Source organism: Lepisosteus platostomus, chromosome 14 (assembly GCF_059453375.1).
Source record: "Lepisosteus platostomus isolate fLepPlt1 chromosome 14, fLepPlt1.hap1, whole genome shotgun sequence".
Classification (NCBI taxonomy): Eukaryota; Metazoa; Chordata; class Actinopteri; order Semionotiformes; family Lepisosteidae; genus Lepisosteus; species Lepisosteus platostomus.
In genome coordinates, this window is record NC_142624.1 from 32,871,605 (window position 1) to 32,898,395 (window position 26,791).

Below are 26,791 nucleotides of genomic sequence, written 5' to 3' on the forward strand. Positions count from 1 at the left end.
TCATGCTGGAGGGCACAGCACCCCCGGAATGGCTCGTTCTAAGAACGCGCAGACACCATGGCCTCTCCCAGGGGAGACTGGTTCTGTGGGCTCAGGAAAGGTAAGGTAGATGAAGGATTTTGTTTGCCTTTTGTTAAGGCCATTTCTCACAGTGTTCCGTGCAACTTTTCATCATAATAGTGTCGCGCCACGCGTACCTGCGGTGCAGGGCTGCCCAGGTCCCGAGCAGACCAGAACGGGTCAGAGCAGGTCAGGCTTTCAAGCAGACAAGCAGGTTGCCCAGGTTCCTGGCGGACAGATTGACTGACAGCTTAAACGAAGAGACACCAGGGCTGTCAGTAGCTAAATGTCCGAGCCCTGGTCTAGCAGTGCATCAAGCCTTTATGTGGTATTTAACTGGCAGCTTGATTGGATGATTGGGTGCCTGATTGATAGGCAGCCAGACAGACAACTCGTTTGCGTGGGTTTGGCTGGAGAGCGAGGACCCAGCCCCGGCGTGACAAACAGCTGCCTGAACGAATACATCTAACCTATGAAAGAGTGTGTCGAAATTTGACATAATGTGCTAGGAAAGAGATAAAGAGGTGTGGCATCTTCGTCACCTTCTTTCCAGAGGGAAGGGGAGGATCATGTATTGACCTCAGTGTGTCTTTAAATGCTGTCTAATGGTTTAGCCTGCTACTCAGACACCTGTAAGTGGATAGGCTATTTTCATAAAAGTGATTCCATTTGAAGTTTCTTAAAATTTGAATAATTATCTCTTTATTGGGTTTGCCTTGCTCAAGTTTTTACTCTATATATGCAATATTTCTGTGGTAAACACTGTTTTGTGCCTTTTCGAACACAATACAGTTCTTTCCCTCAGTTCCAGCTCCTTTGTGTTTTGGACTTGAGGTGATTAGAAGCAGAGGATAGCTTGACTGTACCCCAGGAGCAGCAATCTGAGAATAGTGTGGATCACTCAGGCCATTATTTATTTGGAATACCGAAAGATTGCTCCTTTAACACACTTATCAACATTTATCATCAGTGATACTGATGAAGTGGTTTGGGCCTATTGGAGCTATTCATAGCATGTGGTAGGACAACTGGAATTAGAACACATTCTAAGCAATTAAATCTTACCATGAGCTAGTCAGGAAAGATGGGGACTTATCAGATCTGACTTGTCATTTAGCAAATAAGTTAATTTATTCAACCAATGTGCAGCTAAAAAACTGCTGATATCCCCTGCAGCTTTTTCCACATTACACCACGGTGTATGCCTAAATTTGGCAAAAACATCAATAGTTTTATGTGCGAGGTAGATATATTACAGGATCCTACATTTTCTTTCAAGTAAATGATTACTGGCAGCTTTTAACACTACAGTACTGGGTTAACCAGTTACATGTTAAAGTCTGCTTTGTCTTTAACTCACTAGCTCAGTTGTAGGTCCCTACAGCAGGGGCTCTTGTTTAAGCAACCCCTTCTTCAGTGATTTTCCCCTTCACCAGAGATAGGAAAATAACAGCCATCTGAGGTCCTATTTATTCGGCTGCTCCAGATAACAGATACCTGATACCTAATTTATCTATCAAGCTGGAAAAATAAGACACTGATTTGAGATCTAAGTCATCCCGTGGCTCAGCAGAATAGACACTACTTGAGATGTAATTTAAAGGAGTGCTGGCAAGATTGCTGTATGCTGGAGGTCCTTCTTTTGTAAAAAAAATAGAAGGAAAGCACTGGGTGTCTAGCTTGTGTCTCAATTGAAATTGAAGGATGTTGCGCATATCCTAGGAAGCAGGTTTACTGAGGAAATTCTACAGTACTTTAGCTATTCCTAAATGCCTAGTTTTAATTTTATCTGGGTTTTTTAAAGTCATAAATTCTGAAACATAAATCAGGAATAGCATTGATCCATTCATAAAAGCACATATTTGTGTCAGTTACACGCATATCTTATCTATAGTTAGCTCATGAAGGTATTCCTGCCTGGTTAATAAATTAAATGACAGTTAGTGATGTCTTATAAACACAGGTGATGTTATAAAGTATTTTTCTTCACTGCTGAGTAAAGACAGAGACAGGAGTCCAAATGCAGTGCTCTCTCGTCAGTCTGCCTCCAAACCTCTCTGTCTGGTTTTGGGAGGTTGGTCTACTTAAAAATATATTATTCTGGAATTGGCTGTGTTACGATGTCTCACACACTTCATTTCTTGTTGTAGGGAAAAAGCTACAACTCAAATTTCCCAGCAGTTTGGTCCATTACAGGTTTTATGATCTGGAGGCTCTTATACAAATTAAACTAATGAAGCACAAAAGGCAATATACTTAACATTATTTTGGCTCCCCGGTGTGTCCGTTTAGATTTGCAAAAAAACAAGCTTGATATTTAAGAGCAGAGTGCCGTGTAAGAAACTGCAGTTCAGTGAAAAATCTGGATTGCAGTCTGCTTCCGTTTTGTTTTAACCATGCAGAGGACTGGGATCCTAGATATAGCATTAATATACTGTTGGTCCCTGTTTTAGCTAGATGTAATAGATCTTTTTCGAATGCCCTGTTTTACACAAAAAGAGTTGAATGGCTCACAGATAAAATGACAGTTATAGTGGTTGGAATCCCTGGGATATTTTATCAAACATCTGAATTACTTTCTTGTGCAAAATCAGCATGTCGGCATAATCAGCGGACCATGGAGTATCGAAGACAGCCCTGTCTTTCCTGCAGTCATCCTTCCGTTATTGCGTCCTCTCCCCATCTCCCACCGTCTCTCCTCCCATGTTCAGGGCTGCAGTGGAAGCATCATCTCCGTCGGGGGTCAGATACCCAACAACCTGGCCATGCCGCTCCACCAGAACGGGGTGAAACTCCTGGGCACGAGCCCGCTGCAGATCCACCGGGCCGAGGAGAGATCCGTCTTCTCGAGCATCCTGGACGAGCTGGGGGTGGCGCAGGCTCCATGGAAAGCTCTGAGGTCTCTGGTAAGGAGGACGGCCACTGGTTGGCCATCGCTGCGCTTGGCTCCCAGCGGGGACCGGAGGGGATGGGTGCTGTTGTCAGGTGGTGAGCAGAAACGGGGAGTTATTCTCCACCCCCACCCTCGTAACCTGAAGCACATCTCTCTGCTTCTGATGCTTGGGATGTCTTTGCCTGCCAGGGGTTGGTGACAGGTAAAGAGAAGTGCACATACCGGGCTTTGAAAAAATGGCAAACCTAAGGTGTGACCCAGTTTTCCAGGTTTAGTACAGTCTCAGGCACACCTGGTAGCTGCTTTCCCTGTGAAAGTGAGTCCCACCTGTTAAGAGGTGGGGGTTGCTAATAAATCATTTCTCAGCTGAGGATTGCTCTTCGCTGTCAAACAACCTACAATGTGTTCCTTTAATTGCGTCACAGATCCATCCAGACTTCTGGTGTTTTAACGGTTTTTGCACTTTTATTTGAAGACTTCATGAAGTCGGAGTCCTTTTAGGCTTGGTCAGGATGAGTTGAATTCCTCGCTTTTAAGACGCATCTAATAGTTACTTCTGGCTCTGGAGCTTGTTAAGAAAAAAATCGCCTTAAGTACCACTTTGATAAATGAGGCTGTTACTTTTCATCAACCACAAATCATCCCTGTAACACAGGCTCAGGTCTTTATTTTAACAAGTGGTGGTGCTGTTTCTCTATTTCAGTCTCACTTGGTGCCCTCTGTGTTGATGCTGCAGCTTGCCTGAGGTTTCGCAGAAATTAAGCTTCTTAGGCTGCCTGAGACTCTGGAATGTTCTGGATGGCAGAGACATTTGACAAGAAATAGATATATAGGTACTTTATTGATCCCGTGAGGGAAATTGCAGTGCAACAGCAGCTTAACACACACAACACAGCCTCAGTGTAACGAATTATATAATAATAGTACAATACATACAATACAATACAAGAGTTACTCACAGTCCGGACACACAAGAACAAACTAGAACAGAACAGTACACAGAAAATCGTATCACACATATGAATATAAATATAGATGTAGCTATAGATATAAATATAAATGTATTGCACAGGTCCCTGGCATATATTGCACAAAAAATGGTTGTAAACGGGAAAAAGAAAAAGAAAAAGAAAGAGAACAGATGTAGCAGTAGATGTGTAGATGCGTTTAGTCCAGAAACAGGTCACTGTCAATGTTGCCTCTGCCAAGACGCAAGGTGGATGTGTTGTACAGTCTTATGGCAGAAGGCAAGAATGACCTCCTGTAGCGCTCCCTGTCGCACCGTGGATGAATCAGTCTGTTGCTGAACGTGCTCTTCATTCCTGCAAGCCTGTCATAGAGGGGATGGGAGAAGTTGTCCATGATGGCTTCTAGTTTGGACATCATTCTCCTCTCAGCCACTACCTCCAAGGGGTCCAGGTCAGACCCAATGACAGAGCTTGCTCTCCTGATGAGCTTGTTCAGCCTTTTGGAATCCACTGCTCTAATCCCAGAGCCCCAGCACACCACTGCGTAGAAAATGGCACTCGCTACCACCGACTGATGTGTAGCATCTTACTACACACATTGACAGAAGTCACTGGACAAATCCAGTGACAGAAGACAAACTCTTGCATGATGACTTATTTTCCTTTGGTATTGTGTTTTAGGAAGATGCCTTTGCCTTTGCCAATAAAGTTGGTTATCCCTGTCTTCTGAGACCTTCGTATGTTCTGAGGTGAGAATTTGTACAGACAGGTCTGACTGGTTCCTCTTTTGTGAATGTGTTGCCTAATATTTCCTAGTATCCACTCTATTGTAAACACCAGGCCAGTAGTGAAGTTAATTTCCTTTTATACCCAAGGGACTAGTGTTTCTGTTTTTTTTCCATGACAGTAAAGCACTGGAAAGGGTCTTTTTCTGTTAAAACCTGTTCGTTTTTTCACATTGCAGCATAAATGCAGAACAAAAATAGTAATGGGACCAGAAAAAGTGTCCTTCCATCTTCAGGGTCTAAAAATTTGCAGGAAGCCCTATTTTTCTAAGGTGGTATCCCCAGTAGGGATTTATTTTCATTGTCAATGGCAGAAGAGATGGCACAGTTGTTTGCATTGCTGCTGTTCAGAGCTGTGGCTCTCTAGTTTACTTTCTGACTAGGAGTGTTGTCTGTGTGGAGTCTTTGTGGAGTTTCACAGTCCAAAAACATACTGCTATTTTAATTAGCCCTGGTGTGAGTGTCACATACACCCCTGTCTAATCCAGGGTGTATCCTGGCTTTCTCCCATTGTATCTCAGGGAGGTTAGCTCAGGGAACCTAGCTCTCCCGCAGCCCTGAATTGGAGGAAGAGATTAGGAAACGGATGGATAGAAGATTTGTGTATTGACCAATAAACAGCACAAGCTCTTGCTTCTTCTGCCATAGGTGGAGAGACCACTGCAACTTTTTGGAAGCTGTTCACATTAGTGCTATTTTAGTTGAAAGCATTTAGCATTGCATTTATTTAGTCAATTTTACAATTTGATATGCTATGATTCAAATTGTTTCTTGTGGAAACGTCATAATTGTGGAAGTGTGCATTCTCAACCCATACACAGGTCTGTGCCAGGAAATACTTACCTAAATTTTGAGTAATATCATCCTAAGATGCTGTGTCAACAGTGACACACTCATTTTTTAATTTTTTTAATTTTTAAATAGTAGCTAACAAAGAGTAAAGAGTAAGCTGAATTGCTACGTGAATATTTCCTTTAAGAAGGCCTAGTTTCTGAATGGCCACAGTTATTATTCAGCCTGACTCAGTGCTTGACTCTACATCAACCTAGGAGAGACAACATACTGTACACCCATCCTGAGACATTAACCCTTAAAAGCGATTTGATTTTTTGTTCCTGCTACAGTATTAGACTGCAAGCAGCAGAGCATCTTAAGCAACAAGAGGAAGACCCACAATGCCTTATGAATCATACTTTGCCCTGCAGGCTTCCAGCTGGTATTAACATTCCTGATTGTGAGTTTAAAGCAAGGAACTTTTGGCTGTTACCATCGCATCTTGAATTTGGGCATGTGGCGTCAACATGGCACAACATGCTGGAAGAGGTGTTAGTGGGGCCAGCAGGGGCTGCTCATCCTGCGGTCCATGTGGGTCCTAATGCCCCAGTATAGTGATGGGGACACTATATTGTTAACAGGCACCGTCCTTCGGATGAGACGTAAAACTGAGGTCTTGACTCTCCGTGGTCATTAAAAATCCGAGAATGTTTCTCGAAAAGAGTAGGGGTGTAACCCCGGCATCCTAATAATCCCCATCTATGAATTGGTTTCATTACTCTGCTCTCCTCCCCACTGATAGCTGATGTGTGGTGAACGTTCTGGTGCACCGTGGCTGCCGTCGCATTATCCAGGTGCACATTGGTGGTGGAGGGGAGTCCCCATTACCTGTAAAGCGCTTTGAGCTGAGTGTCCAGAAAAGCGCTATATAAGTGTAAGCAATTATTATTATTATTATTTTTATTATTATTATTCCAGCTATGAGGCATTCCTGAGGCTGTTATCGCATCAGCCAGTGAGGAGCCTTGTCTTTGGGACTTTGTTTTAGTTGTCGTGTCAGAAACCCAGCGCCCCAGTGAGATGCCTCAATAAGTAAAGCAGTCTTCTTCAGCCTTTTCTGTGGTTCAGAGGGTCGAGGACATTTTTTAGAAGGTAAATGTGTGGGAGGTGTTCTCAAGTGAGAAAAGGTAAAAGGAAATATTTGTTTAGGATGACACTCGAAATTCTCACTCGTGTTTTCATTTGCCTTTCTAAGGTCATTTTACCATAAGCAGACAAAAACATCAGCAGAAGTGTGATATATTTACTTCACAGTTTTGAGGATCAATATATGCTTTAAACCACTGGCTGGTGGTGCTGTTTTGGACTTTGGTTTGGTTGAAACTTGCTTGCTTGGATACTTCATTTCATAGTCAGGGAAATTTGTTTTTAGCTGTTGTGAGTGAGCCCTCTCTGGCCAGTAGGACCGTCTGTTCCAGAAACTTCCTCAGGTGGAGTACCCCAAAGACATCTAGGGAAAGCTGCATTCAGAAAGCTTTGAGGGAAGCAGCCGCCTTTTTCCTCATCAGAATGTTAATGAATGTACTTATCAATCTTGTTAATCTTCCAATTAATGACTGAGTGCATGTTTCCACTCATCATTCTGCAAAAAAAAAAGAATTTAAAATCCCTCTGGGGTCTTGTCTTCAAAATAGCTTCTACTAGCTGAAAGCATCAGATGAAAAATTAATCATCACCTTACACTGTAAATTGGCCGACACCCTTGAAGTTTGTGTTTTCTTGCCTACAGTAGGCACGATTCTGAGTGTTTTGCTAATAAAGTGTTTTCTGAACCCTGAGGTATCATTTAATAAAACAACTTCAATTAGTTTAACACACAACTAAATACGGGATAAAGTCTGTGTTTAATCGGGTAACCGAGAAAAGAATATGAGAATAGGATGTGAGACATCTTTTAATTGCATATGAAATCCCTCAGAGGAGACACACTTCCACATCTCACATGAAGTCTCATTCTTAGTTTTCACTGGGGTGAGAAGAGCAGTGTTCACAGTACTCAGGTGGTTTGGTGACATCAGGTAAAGACTGTAGCTGCAATGTACCAGAACACCCTTCGTTGCCCCTGGTGGACCAGCTTTAGTGATCAGAAGAGACTTTGAGGCATTTTGTCCCAATGCTCTGGTAAATGGTTTACCTGCGGTATAAGTATTCTGCATCAGTGTCTCTGTCAGGCTTTGCTTGCAGCACAAGACCTGTCTTACATTTTGTTGTGCAGATATTATCTCAGTGGATATTTTGGCCTTCCTGGAGAGCCCACGCTGAGTGGTGCATGCATGGCATCATTGTGGTTTCAGACATGCAGCCCAGTCCCCCTCCTGTCTGTGAGCGCAGTACATACCCTGAAGCTCACAGCCTAATGGGCAGCTGATGAAGTGTGCTGGGAGGCTGGTCTGGGAGATGCTGTGACAGCTTCATTCCCAGTCACATCTACTAATGCTCCTCTGCAGTGCGAAGGGATTTGGGCTTGTTTGGCTAAAAAGAAAAAAAGTCATTTTACTCTAAAAGCTTGTTTTTAATGACAAACCTTAACACAGTTCTGCTGGGAAAGTAAAAGTAATTTTGAAGAGCCTGGAGTGATTACTGACCTGAATGTCTCTGTCTCTCTCCCCCCCTCTCTTTCTTTCTCGCTTTGGATGAAGCGGTTCGGCAATGAACGTGGTGTACGGTGAGGGCGAGATGAAGCGGTTTCTAGAGGAGGCCACGCAGGTGTCGCAGGTAAGCGGAGTGGAGGGGCATCTCCGCGGCAACGTTTGCCCCCTCATCGACTGGGTGCAGCACAGCTGGTCGGTGCCTTCTGTCAGCTCTCTGCCCCTCACTCCACCTTAGGGGCGCTATTTCTTTTTCTTTTTCGCGTCATTCCCACTGAAATCTGCGGACTCCATGATTTCCCTCACTTCTGCACTGAAAGCTGATTGATTGATTTAGCCTCGGCGCCATTTTCAGGGAGGGTGGCGAAAGGCAAACGCAGTCCAGTCCAGCCGGCGACACGCTAAGAGTCGCAGAGATTCTTTAGTGAATGAAAGACGGTTTGTGCTTCTACGTGGAACATTGTGGAAGAGGCTTGTGGTAATAATGGTCTTTCTCTCCTGGAGGTTCAGACATCTCCAATGGACATGCAAACTTCTTAATGCTTGTGCAAAACAGAGCAACTATGTTTTTGACATTAGCCTGCCTCAGAATTAGTCTTCTCTTGCACCTTGTAGTTTTAAATAGCTCCTTCATGTCCAGGGTAATGAAGGGAGTGGAGATCTGGATACGCAAAAAAACATGTAAAGAAAGTCTATGCAAGACAGACTACACACATTCATCGTTTACCTCCATTTTATGCAAATGTAACCTATGTGATCATATACAGTACACTGGTCTTTTTGTAACTGTCCTGTACCTCAAACAGTAGTTTATCTTATCTGTGAGACCCATAGCCTTTGATGGTATAAAAAAAACTGATTTTGAAAATAAAGTCGACAAATCACAAAGCTTCGAAAAAAAAGACTGTCAATGAAAAATGTGCATAGGGATTTAGATAATTGTGAAATGCACTGTAATACAACAGAGTGCAAATGAGAGTATGTAAACCATAAGATCAAACCACGTTCCTGACACATAGAATTAAGTTTTCAAAGAATTCTGTTTAGAACAGCTATAAAGACCATAAACTATATCAGAAAATAAAAAGAACTAAATGTCCAACTTGCTTCTGTTTTTGTAAAAGTATATTATCAATAGATCAATTAAAGAACCAATGCTATGCACAACCTGGATAAACCGTTTGTGGATAATGCACAGTTGACTCTTTGTGTTACATAATAAATGAAATAATCAAATAGTTTTTACTTCGCTTTTCTCTCTGGATGTGAAACTCTATAAAGGAGTTTTGTTTTTTGCATATTTCTGTTTTTCTCATCAGGAAACTGTTCAGATGCATAGGATCTGAAAGCAGTCAAAAGCAGCTAATGTTGTATTGAGGTAGTTCCATAAAAAAAAAGATTCCCACTTTGCTTTGACAGTTTTTCTGTGTTGAGGGATGTTTTAGTTGCCTGTGGAGCTGAAAACGTATGCCCTGGTCTCCCCTTCTGTTCCACGCTAACCTTTGAACAGATCAAACTATTATAAGAATTGCTTTTTCTTTACTACAGGCGGTATTCTTTGAGGAAGCTGCATAAAGAGATCTGAGTAACTTTCAGGGCAGTGTAATATGTCACGGGGGCCCTGAAGTGATTTAAAAATAGATGATACAAAAACAAGGAAAAAAAAAACATGTTTGTTCTTACATAATTCACTTAGACTTAACTAAGTTCCAGCGATGGATCAGTATCATTTTTAATGCTAAAATGAATTTTGCATTCACCAGTCTCAGCATAAAAAAGTAGCTTTATTGGATTTTGAGATAATGCACTGTACACAGCATAAGAACATAAAGATTATAAACATAAGGAGACCGTGTTTCCCATTTTGCCCATTTGGTAAACAATATGGCTGAATAGCTTGTTCCATACTCCCACAACTCTTTGGGAAAAGAATTGCCCAGATATTTGTTTTAAATGTAAATCTTGGTTGTATTTCCACATCCTAAACTAAATATTGCAGCTTAATTTACGTCTTTGCATGTCCAAAAGCTGTGTACAAAAGTTGCACAATAACAGCTATAAGGGTCTGGGCAGCACCGTGCCTGTTTAGTGGATAAATGGATTTGCACCGAAACAGTTATTCACAGATAGCATTTACCAGCTGAGTAAATATGGTTTATCATATTGATCTTAATTATGATTTATTTTCAAAGTTAATTGAGCACAGATTCCTTCTAGTGAGTGCTGGTGAAGATTGCAGGTAAATTACCTGAAGGACCAGTCTAAAAAACAACACCTGAAATTCAGTCCTGCAGTACTTCTTACTGAGATTAATCAATTGTCAGTAGATGTAATGTATAAATATCTATAGTTTGTTAAACCCAATGAGTAATAAGTAATTGTTTCAAATGAAGAGTAATAGTACTTCTTTGGTAACTGCTTGCTGCTTAAAAAAAAATAGACCTGTTTCATTTTTTTCTTTTTTTGCAGACACTTGAACTGCAAAATGTTCATCTCTTGATCCCTCTTACATTCAATAAAGACCTTCATAAATGAACAAGTGGAATGTCTGAAATATTGGTCTTCATCTTCTAAGCACTGACTAATTCCTTCTGTATCTCCCAGCGATTGAAATAGTAACAGTTTTTAAAATGAATTCAGGGACAGATACCTTTATACAAAGCCTTTTTGAAAGCAGAAGCAAAGTTTTGGAAGAGGTAGCTATTGCATACAAGTGATTTCATCTGCCTGGGAATACATTTAAGAAGCCATGCGAAATAGAGTTATCCCCCAAGAGGCTATCCCCTTAAAGACTTGAGACTGACTATGATTCAGGTGTCTCCATGTGTTGTACCTGTCGGATGAGATTGGATTTTTCTGACACTTTGCCTGAGATAGATTTTTCATCCATACTCGAGCTTACAGGCTCATCGGGCCAGATTTTGTCCCAGTTTCTTTTACCACTAAGTAGATGGAGAACTCTTGACATCCCCCTGGATAGGATGCTAATCCATCACAGTCTAGCCTCCGACAGACTGGAGCCATTGAGGTAAAGTATCACACTCAATGGTCACAACAGTTGTCTCCACAGTGGGAGTGTGAACCCACGACCTTCCCAGTACTCTGATGCCTGCTCTGAGACAGGTTAGTTTTACCCCGCTGATGAGAAGCTGTAGGAGCAGGAATCCTAGTCAGTCCGAGAAGAACTGCAGGTTTTAGACATTTGGTGTCTGTGCCTGTTTGAAAAGCCAAACTCCTCTAAGTCTGAATCCCCCCTAAAAGTTTGTGCTGAAGTGGTTACTGGGCATCAATAGCCTTTTACCATCTTTGTTTAGTTCTCTAATCTTATTTTCAACTCTGAACACAGTGGGCATCAGTTTAAATGTCCTGCCCTGCTAATTAAAATCGTTAATTGCTAATGAAACCTCTGATGTGACAATTAGTAAAGGCGTCTGCTTTCTATACGTTTATATTTATGGACAGTGTAATTATATATTACAATACATTTTTGACGTTTCCCTCTTGTACTAAACGAATCAGTGACCTTCACGCGCTGAGGTTCCAGACTTGTATCGGCTTCATCCTCATTGCCCACTTGCCAGCTAAATAGGGAGACGATTCCCCCCCCCCCCCCCCCCCCCCCCAACCCACAGACCCTTCTCCACATCAGCAAACACAAGTGAGCACTGTCCCCCAAGCATTGCCTGGATGATGTCTTTGATGTTATGTGAGTCCAATGGTGACACACTGTCTCAAGTGCTCCCTGTTCCTGTGTGGTTTATTGGCTTTGCAGATCAGTTTTGTTACCTCTCTGTCCTGGGGCTCCGGCTGCAGTTGGCACATGTCTTCCTCTTCCCTCTGCCTGCTTATTTTTACACCTGGCAGATTACGCAGCTCCTGCCCTCCAGACTGATGAACAGGCTGTTTCATAACACTCCCTGCCACTGCCCTCTCAGGTCAGACTGGGAAGCGGTTGTACATTGTTTGACCTGAAAAGATGAGGCAAATGGCACATTGACTGAAAAGAACAGAATAATAGAAGCATTAAGCTACAAAAAAGCTCACTTAACTAAAAAAAATATTATTATTGATTAATTATTATTAAGTTATTAGCCTCTGTTCTCACATTACTGCAAGCTGCTTAATCAAAGGAACATGGTCTTTTGCTCAATTACACTGTGCCACATTGTGTAATAAGATAAAATGAGGAAATTGCAGGTAAACACAAAGTTCTGTGTTTTTGAAATCCAGAATATCCCATTTTTCTTTAATCTGTACCCTCTCGGTTGGAACCTGCAGCTGTTTATCAGACTCTTTGGTGCTGGTGTTGTGGGCTTTATGGGTACAGCCCCATGCAGTGCACACCAGTGAGGGCCTGCAACCATGAACCACCTTCAGCACCAGAGTCATGTATGATTTGACGTTCTCTCGAGCTCCACAGTGCCGTGCAGGAGAGTGCTTGACTGAGGGAATGCTGCATCTCTATCTGATGTCGCTGCAGTCTTGTTGGCCCATAGCAAGTCATAGGACTCAAGGGTTCACCAAACTGATGTGTTACAGGGATAAAAGCTTCCTTCCTGTTTGTGCTGTAAAGTGGTCTCCCTGGTTTGCTTTCTGTGGGATGCTGTACGTCACAATGCAGTAAGTATGCCTCAACCACTTTCTGCTTTTTTTTTTTGCTGCAGGAACACCCAGTTGTCATCACCAAGTTCATTGAGGGAGCCAGGGAAATAGAAATGGATGCAGTGGCAAGGAATGGGAAGGTGAGTAACTGGATTTGACCAGTTACTGTCCATATCATAGCAGGATGGATCAAATGCAAGTGAATGTACAAAGGGCGAGAGTGCAAGTCTAAGGTTAATAGGGAAGGTGAGTGATCTCCACTGTATGCAGTAGCATGAAACCCTTTTTAACTTGTAGAACAGTGCTGCTGTAAATTGCAGCTGTGATCTCTCCCATTTCTAATTTTATTTTCTGTTTCATGCACCCGATTGGTTTTTACAGCTTTCTTCCCCCAAGGGCAATCTTTGATATGGAGAGAGCAGTGACGCACAGTAGCTTGTGGTCAGTCTGTAAGTTATGCATGTGTATTTCTGAAGCATAAATAGCATGGTGACCTGGCATTAACGTGGGATTTTGTAAGTTTTGAGGAGGAACACCCTCAAAAAATAAAAATCTAAATGTCATTTTTATAGATATTTTCTGCATATGTACTTGGCTTTCTTTAAAGTAGGATTTTAATATTTCAAGAAGATACTTTTCCTGGGAGGTTTCTGAATATAGATATGGGATATGGCTAAATAAAAAAGAGAGAATATTATTTTACATCAGCAGTCATCCCACATTACTGTCATACATCAAGTTGAGCCTTAGTGCTTTAGTGACCTATGGGATGCAGTTGTGTCCACTATAGTATGTCACTTCAGAACTTTTCAGAAATGCTGCTGTCTTTGGTCCAGCCAGTTTGAATTTCAGCTTCAGACTGGCTGGCTTGGGGGTAGTCTTCCCATTTCAGTCAATCATGGCCGCTGGGTGTCCATGTTAAAGTTCATCTTGTTCCACACAGCTCAGTTTCCTTGAGCCAGTCCTCAGATCCTCTTGATCTTCTTTCAAGTGGTGGGTTAAAGTGAAAAGGGAGATATCCTGTCCTAGTAAATCACCAAACCCTTTCCTGATAGATTCTTCAACATTACACAACTGTTTCTCCGCCTTTTGCTTATGGCAGCAAAAGAAAAAAAAAACTCAGCTGTGTCCTAAACTATATATTGATAATTGTGAGGAAGATTTGGGTTAAGATCAGTTTATAGCATTAAGCAGTTAAAGATAATAAGCTGCTAAGTGCTTGAAGTGCTGTTATGTGTAATTGCTGAAGGAGTTTAATGATGCAGAGGAAAATTAGCAAGAGCTTGCTGTTGCTAGTGAGTGAGAGGTTTGGTGGGTCCTGCTTCATCAGAACAGAAAGCCTCCTCCATATTTGCAGCACTCTTGCAGGAAGTGGAGGCTAACCTGCCCTCATAGTCGCTCTGCTTGCCAGCTGTGTCACGGAGACATGTCATGACAACCTTAAAATAGAGGCTGAATGTCTGAAGACAGTAAACACAGTAAATGCACTATCTTTATTTGGGCCTAGGTACCATTCAGGGTGGGTCTCTGTAGCTGTGTGCCCAGTCACCTCTGTGAGCAGTAGCATAGCAACCCTTGGCATTCACAGCCCATAACTCTTGGTTTCCCAGCTCTGTGATCTAAATTGGGCTACTTTTGCTGACCTGTAGCTGTTTTTTTTTTCTACCCTCCTGTAGCTTTTCTGTTCTGACATTTTATTGCAAAGTCCCTGTGTCCTGTTTTAAAATCTTAACCATTTAACCTGCCCGAGCAGTACATCTCCATACTCAGCAGAGGGCAAGAGCTCTTTACGAGCTAACCCAATGGCAAATTAAACTACTGCTTCTCCTCTCTTGGTCTGGAGAGTCCAGAATTGTAACCACTGCATGACACTGCTGCCCTTCATAGTCAACTTACAAATATTGCAGATGCTCATGAGTTCCAGTGCTGCAGGTAGACTCTTAAGGACATGATTAAGTGGAAAGAGCAAAACACAGAAGAAATGCACCTTAGCCATTTTAATTTATTTAATATTTAATTTGAAAGGCTGGGTTTTTATATAGGAGTATGTTGCAGAAGGATCCCATGCTGAGTGCTGACGATTGTTGACATCCTTTATGAGGCTAGCTGATCTCTAAACACTGCAGGGGAGCCCGAGACACCCTCGCCTCCTAGCCCCCAGACCAGGAAGATGGATCCTTTTAACCCAGGCCATCTCCATCTTACCCTATCTTGGTGAATGCCTGGAGAACCTTGGTAGAGTCCACTGTCACGAGTCCTTTGGTGGTTTTTGGTGGTTTCTTGGAAAGAAGTCGGTGTTCCAAGTTCACAGGGTGTGTATGCTTGCCAGTGTAAAAACTCCAAACGAAATACATTGCAAGAAATCACAGAACAAAAGTGTCCCACCTCTCATGCCTTAGTAATTGATCTGATCTGGAAAAGCAAGCTGTTGAAAGCTGGACCTGGCTTTTTAATCTTGTCTACAAACGAGACACGCCACAGTTCCTCTGTGGCTCCATTGTGACACCCCAGAAGGAAGTTCCATAGCCAAAATACCCACTTTTCAGAGTGGAGTTAGCCTCTACTTGTTCCTTTGCAGCCCACATAATAACGATCATAATAGTAATAATTTTTATTGATGAATAAACGGGCACCAGTATTTGGTTACTGACATTATTTGTAAACTGAATCCAGCTTCATGAGATAAGTATTACATCTTTATATTCGAATGTCCCCTGGATTTCGTTGTACGATGCTTTTTAGCCTGGGGTGGGAAGGGGAAAGGTTCTTTAACACGCTGTAGTGGAGTCAGGCCCCAGCTTCCCCACCTTGGGGAGTTCCGCGCACTTCAGAGTCTGTGACACTTGGCAGTTAGCTGATAATGTTAATTGCTGATGTGTATATGAGCTCCGTGCAGCACCACACACACAGTCTCTGCTGCTCTCCCTCTTGCCTGTTTTGTCCTGAGCATTGACAGAATGCCAAACAAAATGCATTATTCAAGTCAGACTGTGAAAGCAATCTGGGAACACTTCATGTGCCTTTTCCATATTAATTATAGTGTTCATTTGAAGTGTGTTAATGAACGTTGCAGTTATTGAGTGTTTAGAGGCTCTAATGATATTGCAGTTCATGAAATTCCGCTGCTTTCCCCAGAGAAGAAAATGGTATTTGGGAAAAAAGAAAAGATGGCATTCAGGCCTTTGGAATAAATTGTTTTTGTAACTGCAAAGAGAGTGAAGATATTTACAAATAAAAATCCTGGTAATCCATTTGTTGATTCATTTGTAATTTCCCCTGTAATAGGCCGACTCGGAAATTATTGCGCAATTTAGCAGCGATTGCAGCTAAAAGATGATGTTTTTCGGCACCATGACAGATAACGTCATGTTAAATTCCCTTTCCTTCCCATTCTTGTTTTCTGCTGAAGAGGATCTGGCTGGATTTTTGTCATGAGATTTGAGAGGTCTTTTACCCCGCAGTGTTCTGTCGGCAGCATGCATTACTTAAGAAGAATATTTTTTTAATTGCAAACTACACAGCTAAGAGGAATTTAAAAAAAAAACAGCAGCACTAAAGGAGTTTTTCAGAAGTGAACTTTCATTTATAAAAGCCCGTGTTTTCATCGCGAGCCGAGGAATCGCTTCGCTCCCCGCGCTCCGGTTCTCCCGGGTGGTCCTGCTGTGTTTCACCCTGCGGACGCCTCTCTGTGTGTGCCCGCCGCAGGTCCTCATCCACGCCATCACGGAGCACGTGGAGGACGCGGGCGTGCACTCGGGAGACGCCACTCTCATGCTGCCCACACAGACCATCAGCCAGGGGGCGCTGGAGAAGGTCAGAGCACCGGGGCATTCCGGAATACCCCGCGCCAACATTCCGCGGCTCCTCTGCCTCTTTCGCCTCTGCGTAACGAGAGGTTTCCGCCAGACAAATTAGAACACACGGGCTAAAGATATAAACCTGCTCATGGTGAAATCCACAAAAAAAGACCTGGTTTGTGCCAGGTTTGAGAATCGAAAAAATCGATAAGAATCGGCAGCTCACGCAGAAGCTACTATTCCTTTTTGGACACTTTGGCAGGTGGTTTCAATCCACAGCAAGACGCTCTCAAAATGGCAGCCAAGAAAATCCTTAATGCTTTGACTAAAAACAGAGCAGCCACTCCTGTCTCGTGTAATAGTGGCAAATGAGCTGAGACTCGTATTCCTGTAATCTAGGAGAGTTTGAGGAGTTGTGCTCTTTCAGATTGCTTTTGTAGGCATTACAGAGATGGAAAACTATATACTAGCCCATTCATTGGTAAGTTTAAAATGAATACAGGTTGATGGTACAAGACTTTTTAAAAGTGAAGTTACTGTGTTGTGGTGTAATTGTGGCCTCTGATATCTCTCTAGTAGGCTGAGAGAACAGTGTGCTAATTTCAATGGAAGGAAGGTAACCATCTCATATTTGGAAGTTTATGTACTGGTCCATACTGTTCACCTGTGGCACAGGCTCTTCTAAGAGCAGCATGCAACTGGCAGAGCACCACCAGGACCGGCTCTCTCTGATTTGACCAAAACAGTGCCAACTGGGGCTGCCAGACACCTGCCTCTTGCTATGACATTAATGAAAGATACAACTTTCTTCCAATTGGGGCCTATTTTCCTGTAAAGCAACTGCGGGGCCTGTAGCATGTAGCATTGCAAGTGACTTTGTGGACATGTAGCTATAATCAAAAGGGAGGATATAACATACAAAAAATGATATATTTTTTTAAATGTTAAAAAGGCATGTCTTGTTGCCTTTAGAGTTTTTTTCTTTATTGTTCAATTAAATGGGAAATAACACCAGCAAGAATTTGAGGTTTCATTCAACAATGATGGCAATTTTTTTCAGTGTTGATTTAGAATTCCTCATCCTTCCCCTCTCAAAGTTCTTCGATCCGTCTTGTGTTTGTTTCTCTAGTATTAAAATCAAGACATTCCCACATTGGGACACCTAGTATCCTCCGGAATTTTCTTCAGAAACACAGGCAGGGGGAAAGTATTGTCTGAGTGTCTCTAGTTTTCTACGGAGGAGATAATTTTACTGTAACACCTGGCCTACTAAAAATGGTGTGGGGGACATAGTAAGGAATTGTATTCCAGTGTCCTTTAAACAGATGAAACATGAATGTTTATAATATGAGAGTGCAAACTGTTTGAGAAGGATACTGTAAAGATCTAAAAAAGTGTTAAGTGAAAAAAATCAAACCAGTTATACAGTATTTAGTGAGTAAGACCTTATTTTTTTTCCACCATAGGTAAAGAGCACAACTCGGAAAATCGCCATGGAATTTGATATTTCTGGACCATTCAACACACAGTTTCTCGTGAAAGGGAATGATGTCATGGTATAAAATTTTAATTTGAACTTACTATTCTATGCAGTTGTGTGGTTTTGAGATTTCTGAAAAAAATTCTCAATCCCCTATTAACTGATGACGTCAGTAGCATCAGACTTCTTTATTGAGCTTTGACCCTGTTTTGCTTTGTTTGGGATCCTGTGTTTGGGAGTTTGGTCTGGATTACGGGTATGTTTAAAAATGGCTTTTGTAGCAGTTAAGAAGTATTTTCTTTAGTTTTTAGAAGCCAGGATGCTTATCATTGTTGTTATTGACCAGGCTCTGAGTTAGATAACTGAACAAAGAGACTGATAACCTTGACTATCCACCGTGACTGCAGCTTACTTCCTGCCTATTGCTGTTGGGTGACATAAGAGACGTTATAAACCAGAGGCCGCTATTCAACCCATTAAGCCAGTTTGGTAGTTAGTAAACAGTTGCTCTGAGGATCTCTTCCAGCTGAAGGTAGCATGTTCATCAAAGAAGTGCCCCCTGTAACCCAGCTGTGCCACGTCTTTCTGCCCCTGTGCCCAGGTCATCGAGTGCAATCTGCGTGCCTCCCGCTCCTTCCCCTTTGTCTCCAAGACCATCGGAGTTGACTTCATCGACATCGCCACCCGGGTCATGATCGGGGAGCACATCGACGAGTCCCGCCTGCCGTCCTTCGAAAACCCCCTCATCCCCATGGACTACGTGGGCATCAAGGTCTGTGAAAGAGAGGGAGTGAGACTGTGTTGGTCCTTTTCCACAGCAGAGCCTTTGTGACATTTAGGTCTCTTTCCCTTTGTGTTTAAGGGGGGCTTTGAAGAAGATGAAATGACTGCTGCACCGCAAAACACAGCGAAATATGCTTCGGTTTTCATACACACCAAAAGGACCCGTTTTTTATTCCATTTCATCTATGGTTACTCTCTTACGACCGCCGTGGTTATCAGTTAACTATCTGCTTTCATTTTAATATGACTATTAATATGTTTTTAATTTATACTGACAGTAATTAGTTCTGCGTAGTGACCAATAAACAGCATCTTGCTTGTTCTGCCAGAGATGCAGAGACCACAGGAACTTCTCAGCCACACTGGTTCACCTAGGCCAGCTCCAAGTCCACTGAGGTGGGATTTAGTTTTTTTTTTTTAACTTGAGGGAAGGCGCTTAAGTTAAATACTGGTAAGAAGAAACTGCCTTTATCCTATTGAAGTGCAACCAGTACTGTGGGCTGTTTGTAAAACCCAAACTATTTATTCCATGTCATGTGCTCCTTCTAAGCACAAAGGTTTGGCCATGTGTATGCCTTAGAGGCGATTGAAAGGGCACGTAAACAGGTCACTGAAGGTGGAACTGTTCTACCTGAAGGGTATCATTAATGCTTAATTTGTAAATCACAAGGTGCCAGAGCTCACTGTGAACGGGAGAGAGCAGATGTACAAGGGGCAATGGAGCTCTTAGCTGTGACATGTACTTAACATCAATGAAACAAACTTTCAATGTATCTTCCAGCTGCCAGTGATAATAAGGTGCCAAGATTTTTTTAATTAGTCTTTTAAATACCATAATCATATGCTACCAGACCTTCTCTATTTTTAATCATTTTAACTCTGATGGATACAGTGCATAGTGTTTCCAGATCTGACTGTGATCTCCCACTAGCCCACACTGTGCAGTATATACTATATAGCCCATACTGTTGGTAACAATATTGACAAAAATATACTTTTCATTTGAAGGATAGAATTCTCACCTTTTATAATTTTCATAAAACCATGATTTAAACTATTTTTTTTGTTCAAAAAAGGGTACAAGCAGGTGCACAATCAAGACACTTCTGTTAAGACTAGGAACCTCATTTGCTGTTAGCCAGACTTTTGAAGCACATTGTTCTGCCTTCTCAAATGTTTTTCTCCTCATTTCTGAAGAAACTTTGGAATTTTTGAGCTGTTGCCCATATCATTAAGATGTCCTGGAATGTTTTGTGAAGCACATGTGCATGACAGAGGAGGGGATACAGGTTTCCAGGGGATACTGAAGTGGAGACAACACCAGCACAAATTAATTAGGTTGGAGAGAATGGATATAAGGAAAGGCCGATATCCTCTTTGTTAGAAGACAGGGGGGTTAAACTGAATTAAGTTAGAAAAATGTTATCACGCTGTTCATCTGAAGAGATATACAATCTTGTGCACTTTTTTCATGGTAATGGTGACTGTTAATCAACAGCCATTCTTCTCTAGAGAGGGACAGGGTTATGATTGGTTTCTGGTCTGAATCATCTTATAAGATCTTATAAGTGCACAGTTATTTTTTCTTAATTTTTTTTTCATTCATTTAAAAAAAAAATACGATTAATTCCCAGTAACCCTTTCCGCCCATTGCTGATGCTATTCCTTTACTTAGTGCTGTGTTTGGTGACCTATGGACCATTTCATATTATTTTACCTGCCAGTCACCAGATGTGTGAAATACTGTAGATAGTCGAAGTCATGAGAATTGCAGGGGATTATACTTCTGAAGAAAAGGTGAAAATGGGGACTTGGGGACAGAGCTCAATACAATGTTGAACTATGGTGCGGTAATAATCATTCATGTCATGGCTAGCAGGCAGCTTCATATCCACTCGATAGCTGCTTGCGGGGTACGCATGACACCTTGAACATTTAAATAACAAAATGCTTTTTTTCAAGCCCTTTCCCGGTAATTGCTGAAGGTTTATGCAGTACAAGACCAGGATACAAGAGACAGTCACCCAGGTGTAATCATGTTGGCTCATGATGCATCATGTCTTGAATATAAAGTGTGCAGCCACTCACAGTGACTGGGATTTCAATATCTGGAATGCGCATGTACATTTCCAATAACCCAGGCCTCCCTCCCAGTCTCTCATCCCATCTCAGCTTTTCTGCTGTATTCGCTGATCTGCCAGTGGCTGCCATATAAAGATTCCCAGATAATCCCAGCGAGTCCAGAGTTTTCCTTTTTTTGATCCTGGATGTAAGCAGACGTTTTGTCCCTCCATTGCAAGTGCTTGCTGTGGCGTTTTGAAGTTTTGTCTTTGGGGTCTTGGGTTGGCTGAGCCATTAGAAGAGGGGCTCAGAGCACCAGCTGGCGTGCTGCCTGGCTACAGTGGGCCAGTGGCTCTGACACCTTTCATCAGCACTGATTCCATAAACACCCAATAAAGACACAAAATTATATGCATGTTAACATATGTTTGCATCTCTTTGGGCATGCTGGTATAAACAAATTTAAATGCATGAATAAATTACATTTCAGTTTACGCATTTTCAGTTTAGATGGTTGCTCCCAATGGCTACTCCCTGATTAAACAGATAGCACTGCTTTCACCCAGTTACAGTGATTACCATTTTTTTCTTCTGCTGCTACCATTTCAGCAGAGGCCTGTACTTCTCCTGTAACAAGTCCCAGCTGCACAGTTTTCCTTCATTGAAACCTATGTTTCTGCAGCATCATCTTTAAAACCACACTGCTTTTTTAGTCTGTTCACATTAAATTCTACCGAAAGCAGAGTCCTAAGCCATAAAACTGCTTTAGGTACTGTAGATGCCATGTTCTTGGAAGGTACTGTAAGCTGCATGTGTTTTTATGGAGGAGGTTTCTATTGGTATTTAATGAGGATTCATAATTTATAAGTACTGGTAATAAAAGTATTTTTAAAATTGTGTACTTATTCACAGAGGGTACAAATTAGATTTAATTGTAGAAATGGCTGCTTAAATTGTTCAAATGAAGAGAAAAACACTCATTCTGTGTCATGAAAGCTGTCCTTTGTTAACGTGAAAGCAGTTGCTTCTTGTAGTTTTTAGGTTTGTTGTTTCACTCGGTGCCACTGCAGATCAGTATCACGTGAAGATTGCTGTACGTTTTGCCATCAATCTACAAATTGATGTCATTTCCAGTTGCAGAGTAATCTGTTTCTAACTTGTTTAGACTCTCGCCGAAGAATACGGAAGTCAAAATGTTGGATGTCAGCTGCATTTCATTTTATTTCTCAAAAGATTTCAAACCTCAGTATTAATTTGCATCAGAATCTCAGGGAAGTAATTAATTCAGATGGAGTTTGAGATGAATAAAAGGCGATCCTCGTTTGTGATTGCCTGGAAATGTTTTTTAACTGCCTCTAGGTGGCAGCATTGTCATAGACAAGCTGGGAACCAGCTCTACTGCACGACAGTGGACACAGCTACAGCCCCCTGTGTTGCCTAAACTTCCGATTAAGTCGGCAAATAGACGATCACTAACGTTTTGGAATTCATTTCATAGGCTCCCATGTTCTCTTGGCCTCGCCTGAGGGACGCCGATCCCATCTTGCGTTGTGAAATGGCTTCAACTGGAGAGGTACATGTACAGTAGTTCTCCTTTTTCCTAGATCTTTTTCTTTTTCTTTTGCTTCCTCCTCGAAACATCGGATTAATCAAAAGACAGTCAGAAGACTGTTTAGCTCCTTTGGCCAGGGAGCAAATGCTAACAACCTCACAGCCAGTCCCTGAGTGGAGTTAATATGCTTCTTTCTCATTAAAAAGGGCTTTATTGCACAGCACACTCGCCTTGACTTGCCTCTCAGTCATGTAGCAATCCATGCTGATTGTTTCAAGCGAAACACCTGAATCCTCACCGGCTGGGAGAGCTAAGTATCTCTTAAGCATGACTGCAGAACTCAGGTTCCCCATACACTGTCCTGTGAATAACTGACTCTGTGAGGATGTGTTCTAAAAAAAACCCCGAATAGCACAATATTAATGTTCAGAGCAGATTGCCCACCTGCTTCACTTGGCAAAACAATAACAATTGGAACTCATTTTCAGAACAGAGGCCCAGCAAAAGCCAATTATATAACATATTCTCTCAAGGCTTTGAAGTTCTAATGCTGTGTTTTTCTTGAGTTTGCTTGTTTCTAAGTGTGATCCTGTGCTATCATTTGCTTCGAGGCTGCCTTGCTCACACAGTTTTACTCAAGGCAAAAATTAAATCGCATAAGATGTTACAAGTTATAGACCAAGCGCTTGGAAAGGAAGAAATGGGTATTTTGGTATCAGAGTTTTCTCCTCGTGACTTTCAGTATGTTTTGCTTTTTTTTAACATTATAACAACAGGCAATAACATTATACGAGGCAGAGAATAGTTATCCATCCATTGATTTTAACCTTTCCTTCCAATTTTGGCTCATGCGGGAGCCAGGGCCTCTCCTGGCATGCAGAGGATACAAGGCCTGGTACACCCTGGGCAGGACGCCAGTCAATCTCAGGGCAAACACACATTCAGTACTATATATACAGTACACACATTCACACAAGGGCCAGTTTTCCCAGGAGCCAATTAACTTAAAGTACTTGTCTTTGGACTGTGGGAGGAAAGCGGAGCATCCGGGGACAAAACATGCAAATATGGGGAGGAAGGCGACCTTGGGTTAGGAAAAGCGCTTTATAAATAAGTTATTATTATTAACATACTGTACAGCCTCCACACAGAGAGCACTCCAGGCCCAGGGCTGAACCCAGGGCCCGTGCACGGCTAGGCAAGAATGCTATCCACTGCGCCACTGTGCCACCTGAGAATGGTTATTACCAAGGATATTCTAAATGTCCTGAAAATGATTTTTTTGTTGTTTTTAGGATGTTTCACTTGCATTGCTAAGGAAACAGGAAAGTAGCTTAATCTGTCATGTCTCTAATCAGCTTGACCATATCTTTGTAGGTCGCCTGCTTTGGGCCAAACATTTACTCAGCATTCCTGAAAGCGATGCTGTCCACGGGCTTTAAACTACCTCAGAAAGGAATTCTCATTGGGATTCAGGTAAGGGAACTGAAACTGAAGCCACTGAGCCTTTTGAAAAGGTTTCTGTGATTGAAGTTGACAAGCAGGGGAGGGTCCACAGAGGAGCACGCCACCACCTTTGCTTGAGCTTGTGTGCATTGACTGGCTTTCTGAATTCGATCCTCAGCAGTTCAAGTACGAGTGACGAGAGATAAGGTGCTTCTGGCTCAGTGAGATGCCTACAGGCCTGTGTGTGTAGTTTTGTTCAAGTGAGGAAGAGTGGAAATTGCATTCTGGGAGACTGGCGATGTTCAGTGTTAATTAACACAATAGTTTGGATCCAAAATGAATATTGTAAACACTGATAAAAAAAAAGCTGCCAACTTCAGTGATATAAAGCAAGTGAGACTTTATTTCCCTTTACAGTTCTCAGTTTGACAGATTAACAAAATCTACACACAAAGAAAAACATGCAGTGGGACTCCTACTGAAGCTTGCTAGGAGAATATTTTTGGTGGCATTTCTTAGCAGACACCCAAGCTCTCAGAATGGCATATTGTGAAATGCTGGAAGAGTCTTTGGCTTCATGGAAATGAGTGCAGTAAAAATAGACCTTCCTTATTTGGCAAGTAAGACATACAGTATGCTTCTTCCAACAGTCTGCACATTTCTCTTAATTTCGGAGTTGCTTTCAAATAAACTGTCTGCCTCCCAGAACAAAAAGAAAAACTTTAAAATAAAAAGAAACCTCTGTCACATATACTACCCTAGCCTTAGCTAGCTAGGCTTGGATGAATGATTTCAGGGTCTGGTGGTCTGACAGTGACCAGAGGAATTTCAGCTTGCAGTTCACCAAGGGCTCCTGTGACTGATAAGCTTGAACTGGCACCAGTGAAAGGTGCTCTGCTTAGAGTTAACCCTGCGATGCAGCAAAACAAAATTTAAGATACCTGGTATTTTTACAGCTGGGGAAATAAAATGAATGCATTATTCTACAACTAAGAACAGATTGATATAATTTTCACATTTGCCTGACCTTCTGATATTGTGTTGTTGTGAGCACATTAGGTAAATGTGTAAAAGTGCATGTTTGATACACGTCTTAGCAGAGAGGCGCAGTTTGTGTACTGTGTGTAGTATTAACTGTAGTAATGTTTTTGTGTGTGTGTAGTTGTACTGTGCAGAACAAACTGTCATGCTCTCTGCCACTGGCTGCTCCTCTCCAGTGCATCCATCCCCAGCTTGCTCTCGCAATCTGCTTTTAAATCTTTTGAAGCCCAGATGGAAGTTGACAGTAGTTATTTCTCATCATGGAGAGGCTGTTTTATGTGTCACAAGCGCTCAATACTTGTTTGATAGAAGTATATAGCACCGTTATGAAACGCAACACCCCCAGAAGGCAGAGCAGTTAGCTATTTGGGAACCTGCCAATATTGTCATGTTTTATACTCATCCTTTCTGCTCGGGAAAGTAATGGCAGCAACAGCTTCATAACCGCTGCTGCTGCGGAGGCGCTTTTGAAGCCCCGCGCAGGAAGAAGCTAATGCAGGGAAAGAGGAGGAGCGGTTGTGCACCTGTGACTCTGCGAACAACCAGACAGCCTGAGCCTTACAGCGACCCCTGTGACGGTCCTGTTACAGCCATTATGTCTCACTGTATCCATGCTGGTGAATTTATCAAAATGTTAATTTAAAAAAGATGTGTCCCCCCACTGTAATTTTATTTAAGATCCGACTGTTGTTTTTATCCAAAGTGACTTACATTTGCAGACAGCTGTTTACTCACCTCATGCGCGATTGCCTCAAGAGTCCAACGGCAGGGTCTCACCTGGATTTGAACCCCCAACCTTCCAAACCTTCCAGTTACGAGCCCAAAACCATCAGCTGCTTGGTTATTTACCATTTGCTTTCTTTCCCTGCCTGGAAATGGCAGAAGCTAGAATCAGGGCGGGGAGGCAGCTGTCACTGACAACAAGCTCACAGGCGCTGTGAGCCCCGGGAGTCCCTCTGCACAGCTGGCCCAGGAAGCTCAGGCCAGCTCGAGAAACCTCCAATCCTCCAATCTCAAACCGCCTAGGCAGAAGTTTAACCTGTGCAGTTAAAATTCCATTACAATATTATAAATATACAAGTTAATTATTTTCGCTTTCATATTGTATATTTTCTGTACAGGTCTAATGGATTGCTTCTACACCTTGATTTAATAGTGCTTGTAGCTATCTATCTATCTATTATTATTATTATTATTATTATTATTATTATTATTATTATATGCCTTAGTTATTTTGTATCTTTTGTTTGATATTATGTCTTTCATGTGAAAAGTGTTTTTACTGTTCGGAAACTATGGGGGAGTATGTTTAAAACTGAGAATGGGAGTCACTTTTTTCAAACAAAGCGTGGTAGAAGAATGGAACGCGCTACCCAGCCATGTGGTTGAAGCCGATACCCTAGTTTCTTTCAATAGACAGCTGGATGAGGTCCTGGGTAAATTAATTCTTACCCAATAGGCTAGATGGGCAGAATGGCCTCCTCTGTTTTGTTGTTGATAACAAGTTGTATATTTAATCAGATAACAAAAATCTATGTGGTGCAGCCTGGGGGTCAAGTGTGCAGATAAAGTTGAAATGTATTTTAGATGCAAAGGAACAAGTAACAGGTTTATTCCATGCTGACAAAAGAAGAAAGGAAACGCAACGTTTCAGCTGTGGAGCCTTCTTCTGGTACGCCCTGTTGTGTTGTGTTGTTGTGTTTCCTTTCTTCTCTTTTCAGCATGGAATAAACCTTTGACTTGTTCCTTTGAAGCCTATGCATGCTGGCGCAGCTCCCTACTTGATGTATTTTGGATGTTTCTTTTCTACATTGCACCGTGTTAAAAACAGTTTGGATGTGTTTTTACTTCACTGTCACCTGTACTTGCTTCAGCAATATGTATACTGTTGGGCTCAATGT

At 42.0% G+C, this 26,791-nt stretch overlaps 1 protein-coding gene across 2 annotated transcripts in view; it reads left to right on the forward strand.

The window, feature by feature from the left end:
- Positions 1-26,791, forward strand: part of cps1 (carbamoyl-phosphate synthase 1, mitochondrial) — a 66,734-nt gene that overhangs the window by 33,027 nt on the left and 6,916 nt on the right. For both annotated transcript variants that reach the window (XM_088605754.1, XM_088605755.1), the window contains exons 26-34: positions 2,772-2,966; positions 4,603-4,670; positions 8,180-8,255; positions 12,793-12,870; positions 16,436-16,543; positions 17,994-18,083; positions 18,609-18,779; positions 22,350-22,424; positions 23,781-23,879. In XM_088605754.1, the coding sequence (XP_088461880.1) occupies positions 2,772-2,966; positions 4,603-4,670; positions 8,180-8,255; positions 12,793-12,870; positions 16,436-16,543; positions 17,994-18,083; positions 18,609-18,779; positions 22,350-22,424; positions 23,781-23,879 (960 nt within the window). The remainder of the gene's footprint in view (positions 1-2,771; positions 2,967-4,602; positions 4,671-8,179; positions 8,256-12,792; positions 12,871-16,435; positions 16,544-17,993; positions 18,084-18,608; positions 18,780-22,349; positions 22,425-23,780; positions 23,880-26,791) is intronic.